General features: G+C 42.6%; 1 protein-coding gene across 1 annotated transcript in view; it reads left to right on the forward strand.

Annotated features, from left to right (window-relative positions):
- Positions 1 to 22,049, forward strand: part of gabbr1a (gamma-aminobutyric acid (GABA) B receptor, 1a) — a 65,557-nt gene that overhangs the window by 32,508 nt on the left and 11,000 nt on the right. The window contains exons 10-19 of the mRNA XM_070966402.1: positions 161 to 262; positions 585 to 650; positions 867 to 1,058; positions 4,013 to 4,258; positions 5,660 to 5,723; positions 6,637 to 6,714; positions 13,183 to 13,333; positions 17,239 to 17,371; positions 20,116 to 20,232; positions 21,566 to 21,676. Of these exons, the coding sequence (XP_070822503.1) occupies positions 161 to 262; positions 585 to 650; positions 867 to 1,058; positions 4,013 to 4,258; positions 5,660 to 5,723; positions 6,637 to 6,714; positions 13,183 to 13,333; positions 17,239 to 17,371; positions 20,116 to 20,232; positions 21,566 to 21,676 (1,260 nt within the window). The remainder of the gene's footprint in view (positions 1 to 160; positions 263 to 584; positions 651 to 866; positions 1,059 to 4,012; positions 4,259 to 5,659; positions 5,724 to 6,636; positions 6,715 to 13,182; positions 13,334 to 17,238; positions 17,372 to 20,115; positions 20,233 to 21,565; positions 21,677 to 22,049) is intronic.

Here is a 22,049-nt window from a genome sequence, read left to right on the forward strand (position 1 = left end):
TATATGTTTTTTTGTCTCTTCGGACTTGGTTGCCTTTCTTTCGTCTTTCTCTATAATCTCAACCCGCCACCTCTCTCTGGCCCTCTCTGTTCAGATGCCTCTCTAACCTCCTCCTCCTCCCCCTGTCTGTCTCCCTCTGTCCCTCGCTTTCATCTCACAGACTCTGGACGATCTGGAGCAGAGGGTGAAGGAGGCAGGCATCGAGATCAGCGTTCGCCAGAGTTTCCTCACCGACCCGGCTGTCGCTGTCAAGAACCTCAAGGTGCTTTGATTAAAAATTCACCTCAGCTGCTGGTCGTCTTTCTCTCTGCCCCTCTCCTTCCTTCTCCGGCGCACAGCTGCACACGGTACCATTAGCATAGAGGTGATTTGATAGAGGAAATTAATGCGCCATGCTAATTAGCGGCTCCCGAACAGAAGTACGTGCCGTCCTGCGAAGCAGCAGGAACTTTGGCACGCTGCGCTGCCACATCAAGCTGTGCTGAACTGAAGTTATATTGCTGCTGCTGCTGCTGCTGCTGCTGCTGCTGATGTAACTTAGCAATGTTTTGTTTTCATGTTTCATGTCTTGTTTTCTGATGCAGCGCCAGGATGCGAGGATCATCGTGGGGCTCTTTTATGAGACTGAAGCCAGGAAGGTGTTTTGTGAGGTTAGTACCTTTTCCCGCTCAATTGATCCCAGCAGACTGAACCTGATGGCTATTAGCAGAAATTGAGAGCTGTAATGAGCTGTTTGAACGTCTGAATGAATTTCCTTGTTTGGCAGTGATACAACATACTCAACACATCTCTGGGAATAATTCTCCTCATGCTTATTTATCATTCTCTCCCTCCCTTCGTATCTGCCTCCTTCCCTCCCTCTGCAGGTTTTCAAGGAGAAGCTCTATGGGAAGAAGTATGTGTGGTTCCTGATTGGCTGGTACGCAGACAACTGGTTCAAGATCAAAGACCCGGCTATCAACTGTACAGTGGAGAACATGACGGAGGCTGTGGAGGGACATGTGACCACCGAGATCGTCATGCTGAATCCTGAGACTGTCCGCGGCGTCTCCAACATGGTAGGAGCACAAAAACACACTGTTGTCTCTTCCACCACTGTAATGATTATATTAAGTCATATTTGATGTTAATCAATGACAAGAAATTGCAACAGCTTGAAACAACCGCTTATGTGCTCCAGTAATTGATTAACAACACGTCACATTTGTGTTAATACATCACAATGCAAAACACTTAAGACACTTAGGTTCAATGCAAGAGTTAAACAAGATTATAATGACATCAAATAAAGCACACCTGCGCTTTGTCATGCAGTAAACATGAGAAGATCCCGAATGTATTTCGCAAGATCCAAACACATGGGAAACTGCACGAATGCAACATATCACAGGGGGATGGATAAATTCATGCAGAAAGCAATCAGTAAATCAGAATATTTACGTAAAAGGGAAGAAAATATTGCACATCTGTGAATCCATCATGAAGTATCTACAACATATCACTAAACTCCATTAACTGACTTTCATGGAAAAGCAACAGACTGGTTTCTGCCAATTATCACCTGTATTTTGCACCCGAAAGGTGAAAAGAAAAATGGCGACTGAGTGCAAATGTGATGCTTATTATGCACCAGAGTCTCTAATTAAAGTAGATAAATAAATAAAGTAAACAGTGTTTGCACTTGCAAAAGATGCCTGTAAAAATCAGTTTCGCAGCTCCCACGAAAACGCTAAAAACATGTTGTCGCTGAGAGCTTGTTAGCATGCTGATGTTAGCGTTCTTGTTTAATTGGTCCAAAAAAAGGCCCAAAAATGCTGCCAAATTGTGATATTTTTACCATTATTTTTTGAAACTTCCTGCCTTGGATTTCGTGTTAATGTAGTTTGAGCTCTTTGTTCATCGTGGTTGACGTACTCTTTCCATCTGTTGGGCTCCTCTTCCCCAGCAAACGTCTTCTGCCAGCCTTGTTAAATAGATCAGGTCCCATGAGACCTTTTTTTTCCCCCATGAAATACCAGAGACTGCCATTGCTTCAGTGAACTGCATATGACCTGAATCAATATTATGTTTTACAGACCGCTGATGAGGGTGGAAACATAGATATACATAGATATTTATTACTGTTGCGCTCTTTCTGAATGTCTTCCTTTATCGTTTTTTCCCTCCTTTAGCGTCTCAGGCACCTGTCGTTCGCTGCTTCTCTTTCGCCCGTCGCTCTCCTCTCTTCACCTCCTCTAATCCTCTTAAACTGTCTCTTCCTCTCTCCGTCTGTCCCATTGTTCGACCTTCTCTGACTCTGCTGGTCTGTGGTGGATCATCCTTTCATTCTTCTTGTTTACCCAGCTCTCCTCTCCCTGCCCCTTATCATTTCCTCATCCCCACCTTCTCCTCCACCCCCGCCCCTGTCTCCCCGTGCCCCTCCTTCTCCCCCTCGCACTTCATCAGCAGCTGTTGTTTATATTCATACAGCACCTGCCACTACCTGCTGATTTAGCTGTTGACGTGCTGCTCAACGGGTGATAAGAATTACAGCCAGAACTCCTGCACATAGTCAATCTATTCAAATTCAATTTCCAAGTTTGAAATTGGCATATTTCTTCTAGATAGAGCGCTCAGATGAAGCTAGGGTGCCGATACTGCAGGGTCTGCAATAGCACATTGTCAGCTAGTTTTCAGTAGGTAGTGGCAGATTTAAATGCCAAATGCCAAGGTGGAATTTCAATGAGATGAATTTTGAACTGGGAATGTGTCGGCCTAATTGGCTTCAGAGAATCCACAGGGACGCCAGGATGATTGGAAGCAATATTTTCCCATCGCACATGTATCCCCGCTTTCAGAGGGACATCATGTTTATTGGTGTTTAATTACAGAAATGGTTCTAAACAGCTTAATTGTACACTTGAGAGAAAAGAAATATGTTGTTATGAAGATTTTAAGTTAGAAAAGCAAAGAAATGCCGCAGAATTTGCTCCGGAGCTACATGTCAAAATGCTATTTTTTAGAATTAAGTCTCCTACATCCTCGCCGCAGCCAGATGTGGGTGGATTATACTTGCATTAAATGTCAATTAAAAGCAAGAAAATAATAATCTCTATCATCAGAGCCAATATAGAAATAGTACTTCTCCTGATTTTTCTCCTCACTGCAAAAGGGGCATCTGTAATAGAGGAAAACTGCCTGTCTGCAACAAACCTGTAAACAAACATTTTAGCCTTCTTTTTTATTGCAGCATATTTAAGGAATTGGTTAAACATTTTGGGGAAGAAGCTTATTTGTTTTATTGCAAAGAGTTATCCAACAAATATGAAGCTACTATCTTAGCTTAGCATAAAGGCTGGCAGCAAAGGGAAACTGCTGGCTCTGTTAAGTCGATTAACAAAGACCGACCAACACCTTTAGAGCTCAATAATCAACAAGTTATATTTCCTTTAATATGCTCATATGCTAATATGCACGTATGCAATGTTGTGGTTTTATGGGGAGTTATTTGCTTGATTATTTCAGAAATACTCTTCAGCACATTAACCTTGTTAACTCTGACTAATTACCACGTTGCATCCCATTTGTTCCATTCGGTATACAAATGGAAAGTAACTTTGGACAGAGGCAGGCTAGCTGCTTCCAGTGCTTATGCTAAGCTAAGCTAATCAGCTGCTGCAGCTTCACATTTGGTGTACATGCATTTTTTTTTGTATATATGGTAAAATACTGTTCATGATGGGTGCACAGGCTGGGTTTGAACATTGCATTGCATTGCATTGTGGGTGTTAAAATGTTCCCACAGCAGCGTTTCCAGCGTCTTCAAGCTTTTGTGTCTTCATGTAGAACTAACCCCATATGATGATGATTCACCACTGCTTCCCTTTCACAGTCTCCTCCTCTTTGCCACTAAGTAATAGTCACATTAATGTCTAGAAATAGAAATATAGAAATGCCCTTAATGTTCTCCTGCAGCATTGCATGTCCTCAGAAGGACTCCTCTTTGATATCCTGTCCGCCCTGTTTCTATCAGACATCGCAGGAGTTCATCGCTGCCTTGATGTCTCGTCTGGGTGGCATGAACCCTGAGGAGACCGGCGGATTTCAGGAGGCCCCTCTCGCCTACGATGCAGTGTGGGCTCTGGCCCTTGCCCTCAATAAGACCGTGGCACCGCTGAAGGCCAAGGGCCGACGATTGGAGGATTTCAACTATAACAACCATGACATCACCTCGGAGATCTACAGGGCTCTCAACACGAGCTCCTTTGAGGGAGTTTCAGTAAGTACAGAGGATGAGAAGGAAAAGGAGTGCAGATGATTAAAACAACTGTTTATGCTCTAATGCTTTTGGCAGTTCCAGTTGTTTTTTTTTTTGATGATCAAACTACGCAGACACACACTCGTTTCAAATGAAATGGCCTGAAAAGTGAAACGTATACGTGTGCGAAGGGAAGGAGCAAATGAAAAACTGTGCTTGATGTCGCAGTCAGTGATCATTCGCGTGTTTCTTTTAAGAGTATAAATCTTTCAGACAGAAATATATAATGTTTCATAACTATTACAAATGACATTCATTTTTAATGGAGCCAATAACAGTAATAATATGTTGACCAGTGAGAGCAGTCTGCACATCCTTTGATATGCCACCACATTACTGCACATTACCTCCATATGAGCTTATAGTCAGTGCTTGTGTTTGTGTGTGAGACACCACCTGCTCCCACAGTGTTTTTAGCCAGTGGATAACTTCATTACACATACATACAAATACTACCAAGTTATGCTATTCCTCACTGAAAGACTACATTTGAGTCACCCAGCAAACAAATAGAGCAAAATGATATGTAGAAAGACATTATAAATACATAGTGGAGATTTAGGTGAAAGGACCTGAAGCTGTAGAATCTAATGCAAACAGCTCTGACACATATTCCACCTTTATGAAGATAATAATGATCAGTGGCCCTTTGGCACCTTTCAAATGGGGAGTGCAGAACAGTAGAGACACCTCTCAATATAATGCAAAATTCATTGCAGAGCTGTTGTATTGGGTTGCATTAGATTGTGCAGGTGCACCTAACTAAGTGGCCATTGAGCATACATTTAAGAAAACTAACATAATTAAAGCCAAATTACAACTTGGGTCTTATTTTTTTGCAGTTTTTGGCCATCATTTCTGTTAAATGTGATAACGCTGTCCTCACCAAAGTAGTTACTGAGATTTGGGAAGACTGCAGCATCGCTACGGAGAAGTCTGATGGGGCAAGATAAAATCAGATGAGGTGGTAAACAAGGCGACAGTTCATCCACATTACCTAAGCTTCTTCATTTGGAGATAAAAGCTGAAGTGATGGATGCTTCAGTTGGACAGTTTGGGTAATAACTTCAGTGTTTGGGTGAATTGTTTCCCAGCAGTTATCGTGGTCAGTACGTTTCTACCTCTGGCAGAGCCGGGCTAGCTGTGTCCAGTCTTTGTGCTAAGCTAAGCTAACTGCCTGCTGGCTGCAGCTTCATACTTAGAGTGCAGACCTGAGAGTGGCATCAATCTTCTCATCCAGCCCTTGGCAAGAAAGCAAATAAGTGTATTCGTCAAAATGTCCAACTGTTCCTTGAAGGAAGGAGTTAATCATTTGCAGTAAAAAAAAGGAAAAACAAAAACTTCCTCCTGTCTGTGTCTCAGGGCCAAGTGGTGTTCGACGCCCAGGGTTCCAGGATGGCAATGACTCTTATCGAGCAACTGCAAGGTAAAACACTCCCACACCGTCCTCCCACATGATGTTGTATTGCAGGAGCTGGTCTGAACAGTAAATGCCACTCATTCATCATGAAAAAAAAAAAAAAAAAATCACCGCTGACTGCATTCATCATGTATTGATTGTTGCTTCAGGCTCACAGACCAAAGCTTTTTTTTGGGTTTTGAGGCCTTCACTGCGATTGGTCTCAATGTCCTATAATTGTACATCCGGAATGGGCTTGATGCAGGGACGCGTTGACTCTCGGCTTTGCTCTAATTGGGCGCAAGCCTTCATTTTAAGCCGTTTCTGGAAATGGCGTTCTATTTGTCACCAGTGACTTAATGAGTTTCCCTGCACAGGATAAGGTTGAGGATTATTTTCTACCTCTGTTCTCTTTGCCGTCCTAACGGATGAGAATTTATAATCCTGCCCCTTTCCCCTCACACTCTGTCTCATATTTCCTGTTGTGGTGTCGAGGTAATTTGACATCCACAATGAGACGACCTGACTTGCATCCCTGAATCACTGTGGGGCCTCATCAGTATTCCTGGACAAGACCGCCACATAAGCTCCTTTTTCCCCCCTTCCTCTTCTCCTTCTTCTCCCCTTGGTATTTCTTTGTTTGTCCCTCTTTGTGCACCTTTTCATCCCTCATTTCTTTTAGCGCTTCATTGTGTCTATGTTTCTGTGCCCACGCATTCCATTAATATGAAAGCGCAGGCATGATGGAGAAATAGTTTAATAGTAGTTGCATGAATCTGAATATTTATCAGTTCTGTCGAGTTTTGTTGCATTAAAAACATGATCCCCCGCAACACTCCAGGGGAGGAAATGAATTACACAAGCAATAATTAAACTTTATCTTTCTCTCCGACTTCATTTCACTCTCTCAGCCTTTTGCTTTTGTTTCCCAATCACACAGGAGGCAGTTACAAGAAGATCGGTTACTATGACAGCTCTCAGAAGAACCTCTCCTGGTTTGGCAATGATGTTTGGATAGGTAAGATGGAGCTCATGACACTGCCCTCACTCAGCTTCCTGTGTCTGTATTTGCACCCTGCCTGTCATGCTGTGAGTCAACAGGGTCACATCTTTGTGCCGTGACATTAGACCTCCCCGGCGTGGCTTAATTTAGACTTTTCTTACTGTCTAAATTATATATAATCATGCTGGATTTTCTCTAACCGCTAGTTTGGGTGAAGCTAGTTATTTGGATGCTGACGCTCGCCCAAAATGAGCCGCCTGCGCACTCGCTGTCCAGCATGTGTTAAGTTGTTGGCGCAGCAGATGCACAGCAGTCAAACGGGGCAGCAGCTAGCTTTGATTGGCTAACCCAGGGGTTTTGACTGAAGGGGGGGGGGGAGGGGGATGCCCCTCAGACAAAATTAAGAGAACTGGCCCCCGTCCTCCAGTGAGTCAGCTGTCGGCTACAGCTTGAGCGCTGTTAGAGGCTAGATTTGTTTGCATTTTGGCAAATTCGCAGCATAAAAAGTATGCCAAATTAGCTATTAGCGGTTCCTGTTTGCGATGCACCCGCGGTCGTACAGGCAGTTATCACTGGATTACGTAGACCCTGAAGAAAACTTCAAATGTTCTGGAATATATGGTGGTTTTTTTTTCTGATTTCTAAGCGGATTTGTGGATGTTTATTTGCTGTTGTTTGATGTTTGTGCTTATTTGGACATTAGAGATAATGATATCCTCGGAGAGTATTAAGTCACACTTAATCTTAAAGTATGTGTGTGTTAAGATCATGTCTGTGTAATAAGATTTGACTGAGTTATGACTCAGAGAGGGAGTGCGACTTTTCTAGCAAATTGCAGCAATCAGGCGCAAAGGATTTGAAAGTACCTTAATTGCCTCTATGAGCTGTGTGTCACAGCCACTGCTGCAGCTCCCGCTTTTGACGGCGTTGGTAAAGCGGGCTGAATCAACGAGCCAAAGGCAGTAACCTCCCGTTGTTTCACCTCGCGCTGTACCTTTTACTCGTGCCTCAAACTTCTGGGCTAACTCAACCAACCAGACTGTTTTTACGTGATTCTGCTGCACGAAGAAGCTGGAGCTCACGTCACACAAACCAGGACCGACTCTCCAACTCCTCCTGCCCATATTCTAGTTTGCTGTGAAAACCTATTACTGCTGATTTGCCTCAGACACCAAGACCAATTCTGTGGTTGTTTACTAGCCTGTCCCTCCCTGGGGAGGTGACATACTTGTGCCTGGACAGAGTGTGCCACTAATCAATCCTGCACGCCTCGGTGGCCCGTGGAGAGCTGCCTTTTTTTAGGCTTTTAAGGAAATGATCTGTTGCCAAGGCTTAACTGAACCCAGCAGAGGTAGTGATTCCAGGTCAGGATCAGTGGCGAGGGACGGGTGACCTGTATGCACGCAGGCAACATGTCCTTCAAGAGGGACGGCCGCCAGCTCTTTAGTTTGGCTTGTTGCAACGTGACAGACTCGTGTTAGCCCAGTTAAAACCCGCTGGGTTGAAGCTGACTCGCTGTCTAACTTGTCAGAGGTGAGTTTGCTTCGTTTATGCCTTGCTTCCTCTTATTGAGCTCGATTTAGTTTTTTTACTGTTTACCAAATAAAAACGGCTCCATCTGACATCCACTTGTTGTGAGGAAATGAGTAATTTCCTGCTTTCTGGAGCTGACTCAGTTTGGGGAAGTTTTTTTATGGGGGGGGGGGTGCGTTTGATTTGCTCCACGCTGACAGGGGTGGAGCACACACACGCGCACGCACACACGCAGGGGCTCTCGACTTCACCCCTCCGCTTGTTTTCCCGTGTGTTTACCAGGCGCCTCCCTGCCTCACTTTCTCACTCTCCTCACGGTCGCCCTAACAACCACTTCAGCTCAGCTCGTCTTCTAATCGCTGTGGCAACTGTTAGAGAGCTGGGTCTCCATGGCAACACCCCGTCCTGATTCCTTGATCAAGGACGGAGGACGGCTGAATGGACAGTTGACACACATGCACACATACACACACACACACACACACACACACACACACACACACACACACACACACACACACACACACAGCGTTAAGCACCATTATTACACACGTTGTCTTTGATGCATCATATCACAGTAATAAACTTTATTTGTGTCGCAGCTTCCAGACATAGCTCAGTGCTTTAGGCTCGGTCCTGTGTATAAAAATAAATGAATTGAAAGGTGGCAAATAAAACGTTGACATATAATAAAACAGGATAGAGAGGAATAGAATTTTAAATAGAGATGAAATGAGAATAAAGTTATATTCAATAAAAGGGAGGATGGAGGCTTCATGGGCCTTCATTAAGGAGTACTTCGCTGATTTAGCATCGCTTTGTCTTTTTAATTCCCACCACTCTTCTTTGTCAAAACCTGTTGCCTGTGTTTCCCTTATTGCAACAAGATTGCTTTTCAAAGAAACCTCCATCCTCATCTAAACATACAAAGCAAGCCACACGACATCGTGCTGAGGAAGGCTGTGCGCCGTCACTGGGATTTTAATGAGGTTTTCTCCAGCTCCAGTCTCACCTCGGCTCTGTTTGTGCCCTCTTTTACTCGTTTTTGTTAAAACTCTGGCAGCGTGTGACATATTTCACACTTTCAAACGCATGTACGCCACGAGTCTGGGCCACCGCACATTTGTGGTACTATTCAGCACATCAGCATGTGTGCTGTCAACTACATATAGTAGATATGCTGTAAACTGCACAGATGGAGAAGCATTCACATAAACACATCTGTGAGGTCAGATGAATAATGTGGTTAAATCGAAGCTTTTTTAGGATATCTGCAGGTTTTGACAAGTCTTAAAGAGCACTGAAGTCAGTCTCCTCACAGAGGCCTTAGAGGGTATTAAAAAGTCTTAAATGTTTTCTCTTTCCATCGGCTCTCAGGTGCTTCTGAATCCAATTGTGGGCTGTCAGCAGATGTTATACACCTGTGAGCTAATGGTGGGATTGTTGTGACAGTGGACTGTGCAGCAGGAGGCTGCTCAAACCGTTTTTTGTGGCGTTTAAGTCACCACTGCTCGCTACAGTCACTTGGAAAGTCGTTGTCTCATAGGTGTTGATTTCAGGAAAACCTCACTGAATTCATAATCTGAATCTCTGCATCCGTTTTCTGCTGCTTATCTGACTCCAGGTTGCGTTATTTTATTCAATTCTATTAAAATTACTGTTATATACTGCTGTCTGCCTTCTGGTTTCCCATCATTTTTTCATGCTTTGGCTGATATGATCATGAAGTTGCGTTCCAGGTGGTGTTGAAAAGCAGCATTTTGTGATAATCAGCATCACTCGATGGCTGCGCTCATGAGGCCAATTAAGCAAAAAACATCTGAAGCCACGTCTGAGAAAATGCACATTTCTTATTTTCAGGTGAATAATACATTAGTGTTCAATAAATTTCATTGGGGCCAAAAACAAAGAGATGCGCTAACAATGTTTATTTATCTTTCATTTATTTATAGAAGTTTAGAAATTCTTGCTCCATGTTAGAAACAAGGAGACGCTGCTATCTGCTGATAAATGCTCTCGTTAAGTGCATTAAAACCAGATATTTTTCATTCATAGGGTTATTTTCGACAAAGTTTAGTTTTTTAATTACCTGTCAATGTTAATTTAGCTGACACTTTTATTTAAATCAGTGCACTGCAGATGGTGTGCAGAGCTGCATGAGCAAACAAAGACAATGCAGACAATCACATCAATATTAAATGTTCATTTAAGCTCAACATCTGCATCTCAGTGATTTTAATTATTATTATTGTTGAATTATTGTGTTTTATCAGATGAAAAAAAAAATCTGCATTATGTATCAGCCATTAAAAAACCCATATCGGTCGGCCACTATTAAGAAGGTCTTAAAAATCCTTCAGTATAACTCAGTGAACTCTGCAGAGTCGCTCTCATGTCGTCATTCCTCCGTCAGATGACACCAGATACACATCGCTTGTGTGATGGCGGTGACAAGCATCTAAACAGAGCATGATGGGCGTCTTGACACCCTGCGGCTCTCGCGGGTGCCACAACTCTGACACTTTCCTCTGACATCTGACACATCAGCTTCACGCCGTGCTGACACTCCTCTGCTTTCCCTCTGACATGCACACACACTCCGTCGCCCTCTATTTCTCTCTCACAGACACACACACACAGACACACACACACACACACACACACACACACACACACACTAAACACATGCTGCATGCACAGCAGATGCTCCCCTGCACTCAGATGCACCCTCTCGAGCATATTTGCTCATGCTTAGTGCATAGGCCTACATGCTTATCACGCTTATGGTTTATATACAGTCCACACTGGCATATGCATGCTGGGGACCGCACACACATGGCCACACAAATCTGCGAGCAGTCCCATATTCAGGCAGACAGATAGTCAGAGGCTGTTGAGGGTGAAAAGAGGCTCCCTGTCCATCTGCCCCTCTTTGAACCTTCCTCACTGAGGAATTCTTCTGGTTTAAAGCTGCACAAGCATGAATAATTGGGTAGTTAGTACAAACACATGCACTTTTTAAGAGCCTAAAGCTTCAACTCTTAACTAACACCGAAGTTGTCTGCTTGCTTGCTTCGTTACATAACAGTATAATATCTACTGAAATTGACATCTCTGCATGATTCATTGGGAACGGTTCATGCTGGTGAATTTTCCCTCTCTGTGCTTCAGCATTATCAATATTTAATGGAGGTTGTGTAGATCATATGCTGATGCAAACTGGAAGGCTGTTTACATGTGTACTTCACTGTATGTGCTCTATAAGAGGAACAACTCTGCACATCTGTGGCATCATTTTAATTTTTACTTTTTTTTAATGCAAGGTTGTTTGACTTGCACCTTAAAAACAGGGATAACGGTGCATTTTCAGACATGTCTCCTGGAAGACAGTAAAATTCGGCTGATCACGTGAAAGGTGACAGAAATAGTCATGTCAAGAATGAAAAAAGTGAGCTTGAGAGAAAAGTTTAAATCATGCCTTGAAGAGGGAGTGAATGTCGGATTGTTGGGTTTTGGAAAGGACACTGGTCCGGCGTTGGAAAGGCGTGGAGGGAGGGGCGTCGTCTAGTGAATCAACCGTAGAGGCGTGCTGGCAGCTTAAAGATTTCTTGATTTTCCCCTGATCTGAGTGTCTCAGCCTGGCTTCACAACCCTCCTTTTGACCCTGGTTTGCATGTCTGCATTTCTTTTCTGCAAATTGATTTAACAATTTTGATGTTTAAACAACATTTAACCGACTCTGACAGAGAAAGGGAGAGAAAAACAAGTGCAGCGTTTGAGGAGTAAATTGATGCTTAACTTTCTTTGGTACTGACAGTATCTAATGTAATCCTGTGTAATACTGTGCTTAAGCACTGATGTATATTGTAGTACAGCTGCAGGCTGAGTCTCTGTGAACAGCGAGGAGCAGATATTGCAGCAGTCTCTTATGAATCAGTCAAACATGCATCAGATCAGATGTGCGTCTGCTGAAGTCTTGTAGAGCTCAATGACTCATTATGAAAAGCTCTGAGAGTTATGAGGCTTCCACTTAATTGTAAAAACTTGTATTCTAATAATTAATTTAACATTGATTGTGCAGTCATATAGAGAGTCACTCACTTAGGGTTAAAGGTTGTTGGTTCGAGCCCTTGTGCCAGACTCTCACCCCCCAGCTGCCCCCGTGGAGCCGCTCAGTGGCCAGCAGATAGACGGCGTGAATGAGTGTAACTGTGTGAATGTGAACAAGGTGTTACCTGAAACAGAGAACCTGCCTCGACGAAACATCCCTGGTTAAATACGTAGTTTGAGCTGCAAAACATGCAGGTACTCGTGGCTGGCAGTGATTGGCCTTGTGCTGGTCACGTTCAAGGAACAGAAGAAGGGAAGACAGTAGGGCTGCGACCAGTGATTCAGTTTCAGTTTCAACCAGTTTCATTATCGGCTAATCTCTACGTTGTTTAGTCATTTAGTCTCTTAAATGTCACAAAATCATGAAGAATGCTTATCATAGTTTCTGAGAGGCGTCATCACAGGTCTTGTTTTGTGCCGCCGACGATCCGAAACCCAAAGACGTTTCAGTTATTATCACGTGTGGCCACAAAGAATCCAAACGTTTTAGAAGCTGCAGCCTGCAAATATTGACTAATCAATTAGTGGACTACTCATTACAGGTGTAGAAGACTACAAACAAACACACACACACACACACACACACACACACACACACACACACACACACACACACACACACTGTAGTTTATTTTGAGTGAATCTCACATGCACTGTCCTGCTGCTGGAAAAACCAACGGATGTTAATCCGCCACAGAAAATAGTCCCCAACAAAAGCAGTACATTTGCTCAGCTACGTATTTGTGAGCTTTCCTACTGCAGATATGAAACAGATTTGCAATTGAGAGAAGATGGCAGGAGAAGCATTTCCTGTCGTCACGTTTCTTTCTCTCCGTTCAGGCGCTGGACCTCCGGCCGATCGGACCGTGGTGATCGAAGAGTACAGGTTCTTGTCTCAAAAGCTGTTTGCTGCTGTGTCCGTCTTCGCTGGCCTCGGCATCCTGCTCGGCATCGTGTGTTTAACCTTCAACATCTACAACGGCAACGTCCGGTGAGTTCGCGTTCACATGTATGAGTGATTCATCGATCAATCGTTAAAGCAAAAATGGCAAATATATTTGTGGTTTCAGCTTCTCAAATGTAAGAATTTGCTGCTTTTCATGGTTTTCATCGTAGTAAATTGAATATCTTTGGCTTTTGGACTGTCTGATGACATGATTTGAGGCTTTGTGATGAGTATTTTTCACTGTTTTCTGATGTTTGAAACAATTAATCAGTTCTCAGATAAATTGAAACTGAAGTTGAAGCCCCCGTGCTCATCATTGCATTGCAGCATTTTGTTGTGACGTCTTTATTTCATTGGTATCGTGTCAAACACATGGTCGATGGATTGTTGTGTTTTTGCCTCCCCACTCTTCATGCTTGTCCTTCAAACAGGCATTAGCGAGGGGTGATATCTCAGATAATTGTGAGAGTAAAGTTGTCCTCCAGAGATGAAGGTCGTGGTTAAAAGGATTTTTTAAAAAGCTGAAAATAATGAGAATTGATAGATGAATTAAACGGGACGTCAGAGGTTAAAGACGCGGTTTTGTTACATGAAGGTCACCTGTTTGAGGAGCCGCGCTGGCTCCGAGTAGTGAATGGAAATTGCTTCCTGTAACAACCTCCAGCTGCTCCGGCAGAGCGTCTCATGCACTGTGGTTGCACTCCAAGTGTGAATGTGAGTATTTGGAGGACAGAGAGATCCTTCCCTCGTTTGAGGTTAATTTAAGCACCAAATGGCACTGCTGCTTCTCGAGTTCAGGGACTACAAAGTTAGCGAGTTGGGTGTGGCTTTTCTCAATCTAGTAGCTGGTTCCATTGTCACAGCTTAAGCATAGCCCTGGACCAAATGCAAATAGACTTCCTCTGAAAAATGCCTTTTGATCTGGGATTTCTAAGCTTAATACATGTCTGTGAACCGGGCACAGCAGATCTCTAATGTCTTTTCAACACAGTATTTTTATGTTTGACCTGGGTCAAAATGATTTAAAGTCCCATAAATCCATGAGCTTATCAGGAGTTTTTGGGAAAGCTGGAGAGGTTTGTTCCTTTGGGGATCTCTGGCTGGCTTCAGTGTGGCAGTCAGGCCCTCTTCCAGCTTTGATTACATTTCAAACACAGTTTCACCGAGGGCTGCTCTCAGCAGCCAAAACACTATGAGTCAGATCAAATCAAATCAAATTTATTCAGCAAGCTGTTTTTACAAAAACAAGTTTGCCACCAACTGCCTCGTTAGGAGACAAAAATTCATAAGCAATCCACTTTGAAGACAAGGAAAAGTCAAACACAATTGTAGACTTGAAGGAGCAAACACTGTGACACGGTTTAAAGCAGCCATAATCAAAGTTCTTATAATAAATAAAATGGAAGTGTGAAAACAATTTGAAATGTTGTATTGATGAGCCTACAGACAATTATCACCTAAATCTGCAGCTCCTGTCGGTTTTACGGAGCCTCAGCGAGTTTCAGCTCACTGTTTATCTGTCCGGCTCGCAACTTCACTGCAGCAGCAGGCAGCTGTTGTCAGTGAAGAAGCTCTGAAAGCCCACTGCACACTGCCTGCTGAGCAGCAAACAGCAGAGAGGCATAGTGAGAGAGTAGCTGGTGAACTTACTGGAGCATTTAGCAGCTACAGAGCCACATATTTCCCTCAAGACTTGTTGGAGACCAGAAAAAAGAGCGAAAAGAGAGTGAATATTGGACAGGTGGCCAGAAACTCAACTCCAAATGAATGATAATATTGCTCCATAATATTTAGATGTCTAAATGTGCAACTGTTGCGCCATATCGACTCAAAATGTGATAATATGTCAGTGTTGTGTGATCTAAAAAATCTGTCATTGCAGTAAAGTCTGATTGCAAAATATCTTCCAGTGATTTAAAACCTCAACAGTAAAAATCTGATTTCAGATCATGCCACTTCTTTTCAAAATATCCACCAGACAAAAAGATGGCAGTTTTTCCTCTAATAGTAGCTTCAATCGACCATAATTCAAAGCAACCGCAAGACATGGTGCATAAAAAGGGAACAAAGCAGCACTTCACGTCAGAAAATGACTCCTGCAGCGCACTGAGCATCATATATTCATGGTATCTAACAGCATTAAAGGTTTTCAGAGGTATGAAAGGTCGGACTGGGGCCACTGTGCTGTGTGTGTTACTGTATGTTTGTATGCAGGCTGCAGGAGTGTGTGCAGTAAATAAGGAGTGTGGCTTCAGGGCCGCACAAGGGCAGGTCAACGGGATGAAAGATGCTGCTGCAGGATGAGTTGTGGAGAGCTGCTGTGCTGGTTGGGTGGATGTCACAGAACAGTGCAGATTATGTTAAACACACAAGTCTTAAATCTGCAGTTTTTGAGAATATTTTCATACTGAGATGTCTCAGAATATCTCTAAAGTAGCATTTGTACAAACACATCGGATAGAGTGCTTATTTTTTTCTTATTATGGTAATTACTTTTTGCTTCATTATCCTTTAAGCTCCTGTCTTTACTTCCACACACAATATAGTGCACATGATTAGTGCAGACACGCTTTAGTGCAGTGACAAGATTTTAAAACTTTCATCTGATGTCAAAGATGTAGGCAGAGAAATGTGGATAAGGAGCTTAAGACGCCCACAGTGAATTGTTACCGCCATGGGAAAATGACAAAGTATATGCAGTATATTAAAGGACTAGTCCTGCCAAATTGCAGAAAAAAGTGCCTCTAATGCAGTCTAGTCCTACAGGTAGTTCAGGCTTTTGCCTGTTCAGGTTTTAAAATCTCTGCTGCAACACGTGTTCAGCAGAGGACAAGGGACTTTTGTTTATGCAACTTTATTTTTCCAGAAACAGATTTTCTGGATGATCCACAGACAGATCAGTGTCAGCAGCAGCGCTGAGGTCAGGCCTGAAATTGCCATTGAATTTTGGAAACACGTTCATTGTTCCCAGAGGATGAATCTCACTCACTTTGGTGACTTTCCCTCTAGCGCCACCCGGAGGCTCACATTTGTTGTTTTGAGTAAAATGTCTGAAGAACAGCTGGGTGGCTGTGCTCCACCTGTTCATGTTCCATCATCAGGTCATAGTTTCAGTTTTTCCAGTACTTTGCTTTATGACTAAATACTTCTCATCGTAATCATAATTTGTGTTTAATGTTAATTAAATGTTAGCATGCTCACATCCAAAACTAAAGTAATGAACATGGTAAACAGAACAGGGCAGTTGATTTTCCGTTTTGGCTTCCAACAACTATGAAAACAGGACAAACAAGATCATTTAAGAGATTTACAATGATGCAGTGCACGCCTTCAGGACATAAACCTGCTAACAACAGCATGCCATTATTGTTTTTTTGAGCATGTTAGCAATGGCAATACCAGGGCTGAGGACTCTACCCCCAAAAATAGGCCATATTAAAGCTACTGATAGTTTGATCAGTGAATTATCCAGAGAAATCAGCACATTGTTTGTTTGCCAATTTGAAATGAATTAAGAAAAAACTCACCTGCTGCTGAGATCCAAAACATGAGCAAAGGTTCCTCCTGTGCTAAATTGGACTCCAGCTCTATTTGTTTTGTATCCACTTCAGCTGAAGTTTGTGCTAGACATGATTTTTTTTTTTTGTCACTTGGGTTTTTAAGGTAAAAACTTTCACCTGTTCATCACTTTGCATTAATTAAAATCCTGTCTGCAGCAGGACATAAAGATGACAAAATTTTAATTAAAGAAAAAACAACAGGAGAGCAATTTACAGCAATTGATGACATTTCTAAGAGCTGACAGCAAGACAAACAACACAATTAACGCCTATTTGCCTTCAAATTCACAAATTGTACCTTTTAAGCATAAATACATAATCACCAATGTTTTTCTAAATGTGTTTGTTTGTCTCTATGTGTGTCCCTGTGTGAATCTGTCATTGTTTCAGCTATATCCAGAACTCTCAGCCGTACCTAAACAACATGACAGCGGTGGGCTGCATGATGGCTCTGGCTGCCGTGTTCCCGCTGGGGATCGATGGTCACCACGTCCACAGATCACAGTTCCCCGTCGTCTGCCAGGTAACAGGAGAAAGAGACAGAGGCAGGGAAGAGCCAGAGGGCAGGAAGAGTAGGGCTGGGTATTGTCTGCAAATATTTGCTTTCACTGATTTGATGCTGGTACCAAAAACCAAACATTTGAACACTGTATTATGTTCTTCCTTACCTTAAAAATAGTAAAGAATCTAAAGGAAATGAAACCTGTTACAGCCGTTTAACCCCTTAAAGTCCAACTGAAATGACATTTAGTCATCACTTCTTGCAGTCTAAAATAAAGTAATATTTTAATATTGAAAGGAAGTTTTGATTGACTGACAGCAGCTTGCAGGCTGAGCACCAGCAGGGGACCTAGAGATAAAGTAAACAAACTTGCTGTGTAACTCACAAGCTGTGGATGGTCAGTGTATGTTACAGTGACAATGACACAAACATCTAAACTGACCAAAGGGACATTTGCGTGTAAGTTTATAAGTGGTTTCATGTGCTGCATTAGCTAATTTGCAAACTAGCCTGAGAACTGATGTTTAAAATATGAATATAAAATATGAATTTTCCCTCTTACGGACGTAATGTGCAAAAATAGATGTTCCAGTGGTTTGAACCCATGTGTTTCTTTTCTAGGGAATATTCGAACATGGCCAATTTTGACAGCCTCAATGCTGCAGCAGGGGGAAAAAAACACAATTTAGTATTCAGATGGATTTAAAAATACAGTTTTTCTGCATATTTAAGGTTGCGTATATGGAGTCTGCCAGTGTCACACACTGTACATATTGTGCTTTATCTTGTTTTGGCATTTAATTAGTGACGTTCACACTGAGTGAAATGCGTATAAAATGCTTTTTTACGGCTCCACCATTCCATGAAATTGAAATATTCTTGATGTCTTTGCATCATTTTAGACACATTTGCCCCAAATTCAGCCTGATATATTTGCTATCTTCTTGAAATCTCATTTAAAATTTCAAAATAAAATTTAAAATAAAACTTCAAACTAGGTTTGAAGAATGTTTGGCAGTGAGGGTTAAAAGTTAGATATTTATGTCCATGAAAGTACACCAGTTTAAGCTCTTTCCTACTGTCAAATTGTGTGCCGACATCAAACATACCCGCATTCAGGTGTTTTAAAGCCCCGACAGTTCTGATGTTCCTGCCTGTGGCTGGCCAACACCTGCAAACCAATCAGTCATTCCAGGATTCTGATCACGCACACTTACTGGACGAAAGACAATGAAAGTTTAAACACTGACATAATTCATTAAGCATTTGAAGTCCATTTTGAAGAACCAGGAGACAGAATCGCTGGGGCGTTGGTGCTTACACTGATATCTTTGAATGCATGGCTTGCACTGCGCTTTGTTTCTTGGGATGTTATTTATTGAAATATTACCTGTATTTTTCTATCTATTTATAATTACTTCTTATTTTTGTGCTGCTGCCTGCCTTGGCCAGGATTCCCTTGCAAAAGACATTTTAATCTCATCGGGACCTGTCCTGGTTCAATAACGGTTAAAATAATATAAAATTTGAATTAATTTGGTATGCGGCAGTGCAGACATGATATGCTGGGTGCCAGAATAGCACAGACGATGGGATCCCAGCACTAATGAGGAGTGGGAGTACTCCTCTGTCACCCGTTGAGTCTTTTTGTTGTGGAGGCGAGAGGGAGATTTCCATTTCTGTTGCTTCTCTGCTCTTTGTCCCTGTCCAGTTATTGTCTCATATACATTGTTCTACCTCTCCCTTGTACTCCACCTCTGACCTTCTATCTATCTATCTATCTATCTATCTATCTATCTATCTATCTATCTATCTATCTATCTATCTATCTATCTATCTATCTATCTATCTATCTATCTATCTATCTATCTATCGCTTAATGACAGAAATGAGCAAATACATTTATGTGTGTGTGTGTGTGTGTGTGTGTGTGTGTGTGTGTGTTTTGTACTTTAATAAAGCCAAGAGCTTCATTTCCACTGGGGAGACTCTTCAAAATCGCATTTCTGTTCCCCTCACTTTGACAAAACTCTCTTTCAACTCTGACTGTCCAGCTCCCCACAGCCCAAATGAGAAAAGAGAGGACTTGATAAAAAATGTTGATATTTTCATCAGAGCCCCCTTCAGTTATTGCAGTGCACTCAGAGCAATAAGCTTAAGGAGCTGCAGCGATTGGGTTGCAGACTTCTTTTGCTTCGGGTTGAGCCTCTCAGGCTACTCGCAGGCTGCCCGACCTTATTGTTGGTGGAGGTTGCTGGGGACATGCACAGCTTAAAAGGAATATTTGGAGACACTATTCAGGGCTGGAAAAAGTTCCCTCGCCTCCTCTACTTTCAAAAAACCCCCAAATCTGATCTATATTCTTATTTGCAATAAATATTCTATTCTTTAGAAAAACCCTTCAGTAATAAGTGTGTAACATTCAATTCTAGGCTTTTTTGTTTTTAAATTGTTCTGCTACAAATATTATGGTAAACATAATAACCAGTGTTTTCATAAGTCGTTAAGTGCTAGACTGATTTACTGCAAGTGTAGCTATAGCTAAAAATACAGGTTAAATGATATTTTTATTAACAGAGAAAGCGGATTGATAGCTCATATATTGTTTTTCTTTTTTTTTTGTTTACTTCATTGTGTCCCGCCATTGCTAAAACCAAACCGACTACATTGAATAAAGCTATTACAATTCAAATTCTCCTCTTTCTCACGTTATCTCACCCTTTTCCTCTCCTCTCTCCTTTCCTTCCTCCTCCCCCGTCGTCCAGTTCCGCCTGTGGCTCCTCGGCCTCGGCTTCAGCCTGGCGTACGGCAGCATGTTCACCAAGATCTGGTGGGTGCACACCCTCTTCACCAAGAAGGACGAAAAGAAGGAGAAGAAGAAGGTAGGAAGGAAGAGAGGGAGGGTGGGAGGGATAAGCCTCTCAGCAGTCTCAGGAGAGGAGAGTAAGGATGGGAGAGGGAGGCCAGGCCACGCAGCATGTGTGGCTCCTGCTGATAAAAAAGTTCGTTAAAAACTCTGCAGGCTCCCTGGTAACATAAGCTTCTAAGAGGCCAGCTCGGCATCATGCACTGCGGCAGGGTTGCAGCGAGGGTGCAGGGATAAGGGTGCTGGACACTGACATAGATACTGTACTTTACACGTGCACACACAAAGCACATGCAACATTTATGCAGAGAAACATGCAGATGCAATCACACATAACCAGGCCCCTGATACCCACGTCAGCAGCTTTATTTGCATGCTGGTGTGTTTAAATGTGGGTGCATGTGCCTCCCCTTGAAGATAGTGTATCCTGGAGCCAGCGAGATACTGCCAGTCCACGACGTGTTGTGGGAATTTCTAAGACCTAATCAGAAGAATAAGAGATTAAACCATTTATGGAATATTTATGAATATGGATGAGTATTAAAGTTCTATGCAGAAATCCAACCTTCGGGGGGTTTATTATTTGAGCCAAAGCACAACGAATCGGGTTGACTTTCAACTCTCTTCATGTCCACAGAAGGGCATTTTGCCAAAGAGCTCTGCGCGAGTATTTAAAGAAACTTTCACAAATCGAGGGGAGAATGAGCGCTTTTCAAATCTTTTTTCATGCAATTCAAGTGAAGAGGCGCTCAGGACTGTGTAATGCGTTTTCTTCTGTATTTTATTTTTCAGTTTTAGTTATTGCACGCTTGAATGGCTGTTACTATGTTGGAGGTTTTGTGAGTAAGCCAGCGTGGTCGAATAGAAAAATACGTGTGGAAACAGAGACGGGGAGCACAGCGGGGGAGCTCATTTCAGTTGCTTGTTTTCAGTTACGGCTGTATTACTTCCATTAAAGCTTAAATTAGGAATAATGAAGTTGAAATCAGCCGCCTCGGCAACTGTCCGCACAAAAGCAGTATCATCTCAGTGTGTATAAATGACGTTTTCAGGTGGCAGCACAAATATAGTTACTGCAGCTCTCTGTGAGTCGCCTGCAGACACTCACACACAAGCAAACTCCCACTGCTCCTAAAATATACTTGGACACACACACACACACTTGTACACACACTCAGAGACACACATCCAGAAAGACAATTCGCGCCCAGTCATCCAGAAATCACAAGGACGCCTGTCGTATTATTTGTCCTGGTTGTTTGTCTTTGTTTGTGGACTGGCTCGTGATGCCCTTGGATAGTGATGACTGCTGTGTTTGTGTGTGTGTGTCTTTTCCCAAACTCACACAGCAACACTTGGAGCCATGGAAACTCTACGCAACAGTTGGAGTGCTGCTGGCTATCGACTTCCTGTCACTCATAATCTGGCAGATTGTGGATCCTCTGCACATTACGGTTGAGGTAGAGTACGAAAGACAGATGAGATAATTTGTGTGTCATCGCCCATTTGCACAGACGGTGCAGCCACTGTCATCAGTCAATAACACAGTAATGAGACACCGGGCCTCGTTTGTAGAAATGTTCTTTCACTTTGATTCATCTTACACTCAAAGAGCCCAATCTAAAACAAGGATAAATATCATGTCATTTCACCCAGCACGGCTGAACAGCAGTACAATAACAGTGACATTTATGGCTTGAATAATTATATTTATTTGTGCTGAACTTGTGTTGTAAGCACGAAAAGCACCGTTAAAGGTACCCTGTGGCATTTACCGGAAACAAATTTCAGCATTCACCAAACAGCCTCATAAACATGAATCAAGGGGTTCAC

This window comes from Chaetodon trifascialis, chromosome 7 (assembly GCF_039877785.1).
Source record: "Chaetodon trifascialis isolate fChaTrf1 chromosome 7, fChaTrf1.hap1, whole genome shotgun sequence".
Taxonomy (NCBI): Eukaryota; Metazoa; Chordata; class Actinopteri; order Chaetodontiformes; family Chaetodontidae; genus Chaetodon; species Chaetodon trifascialis.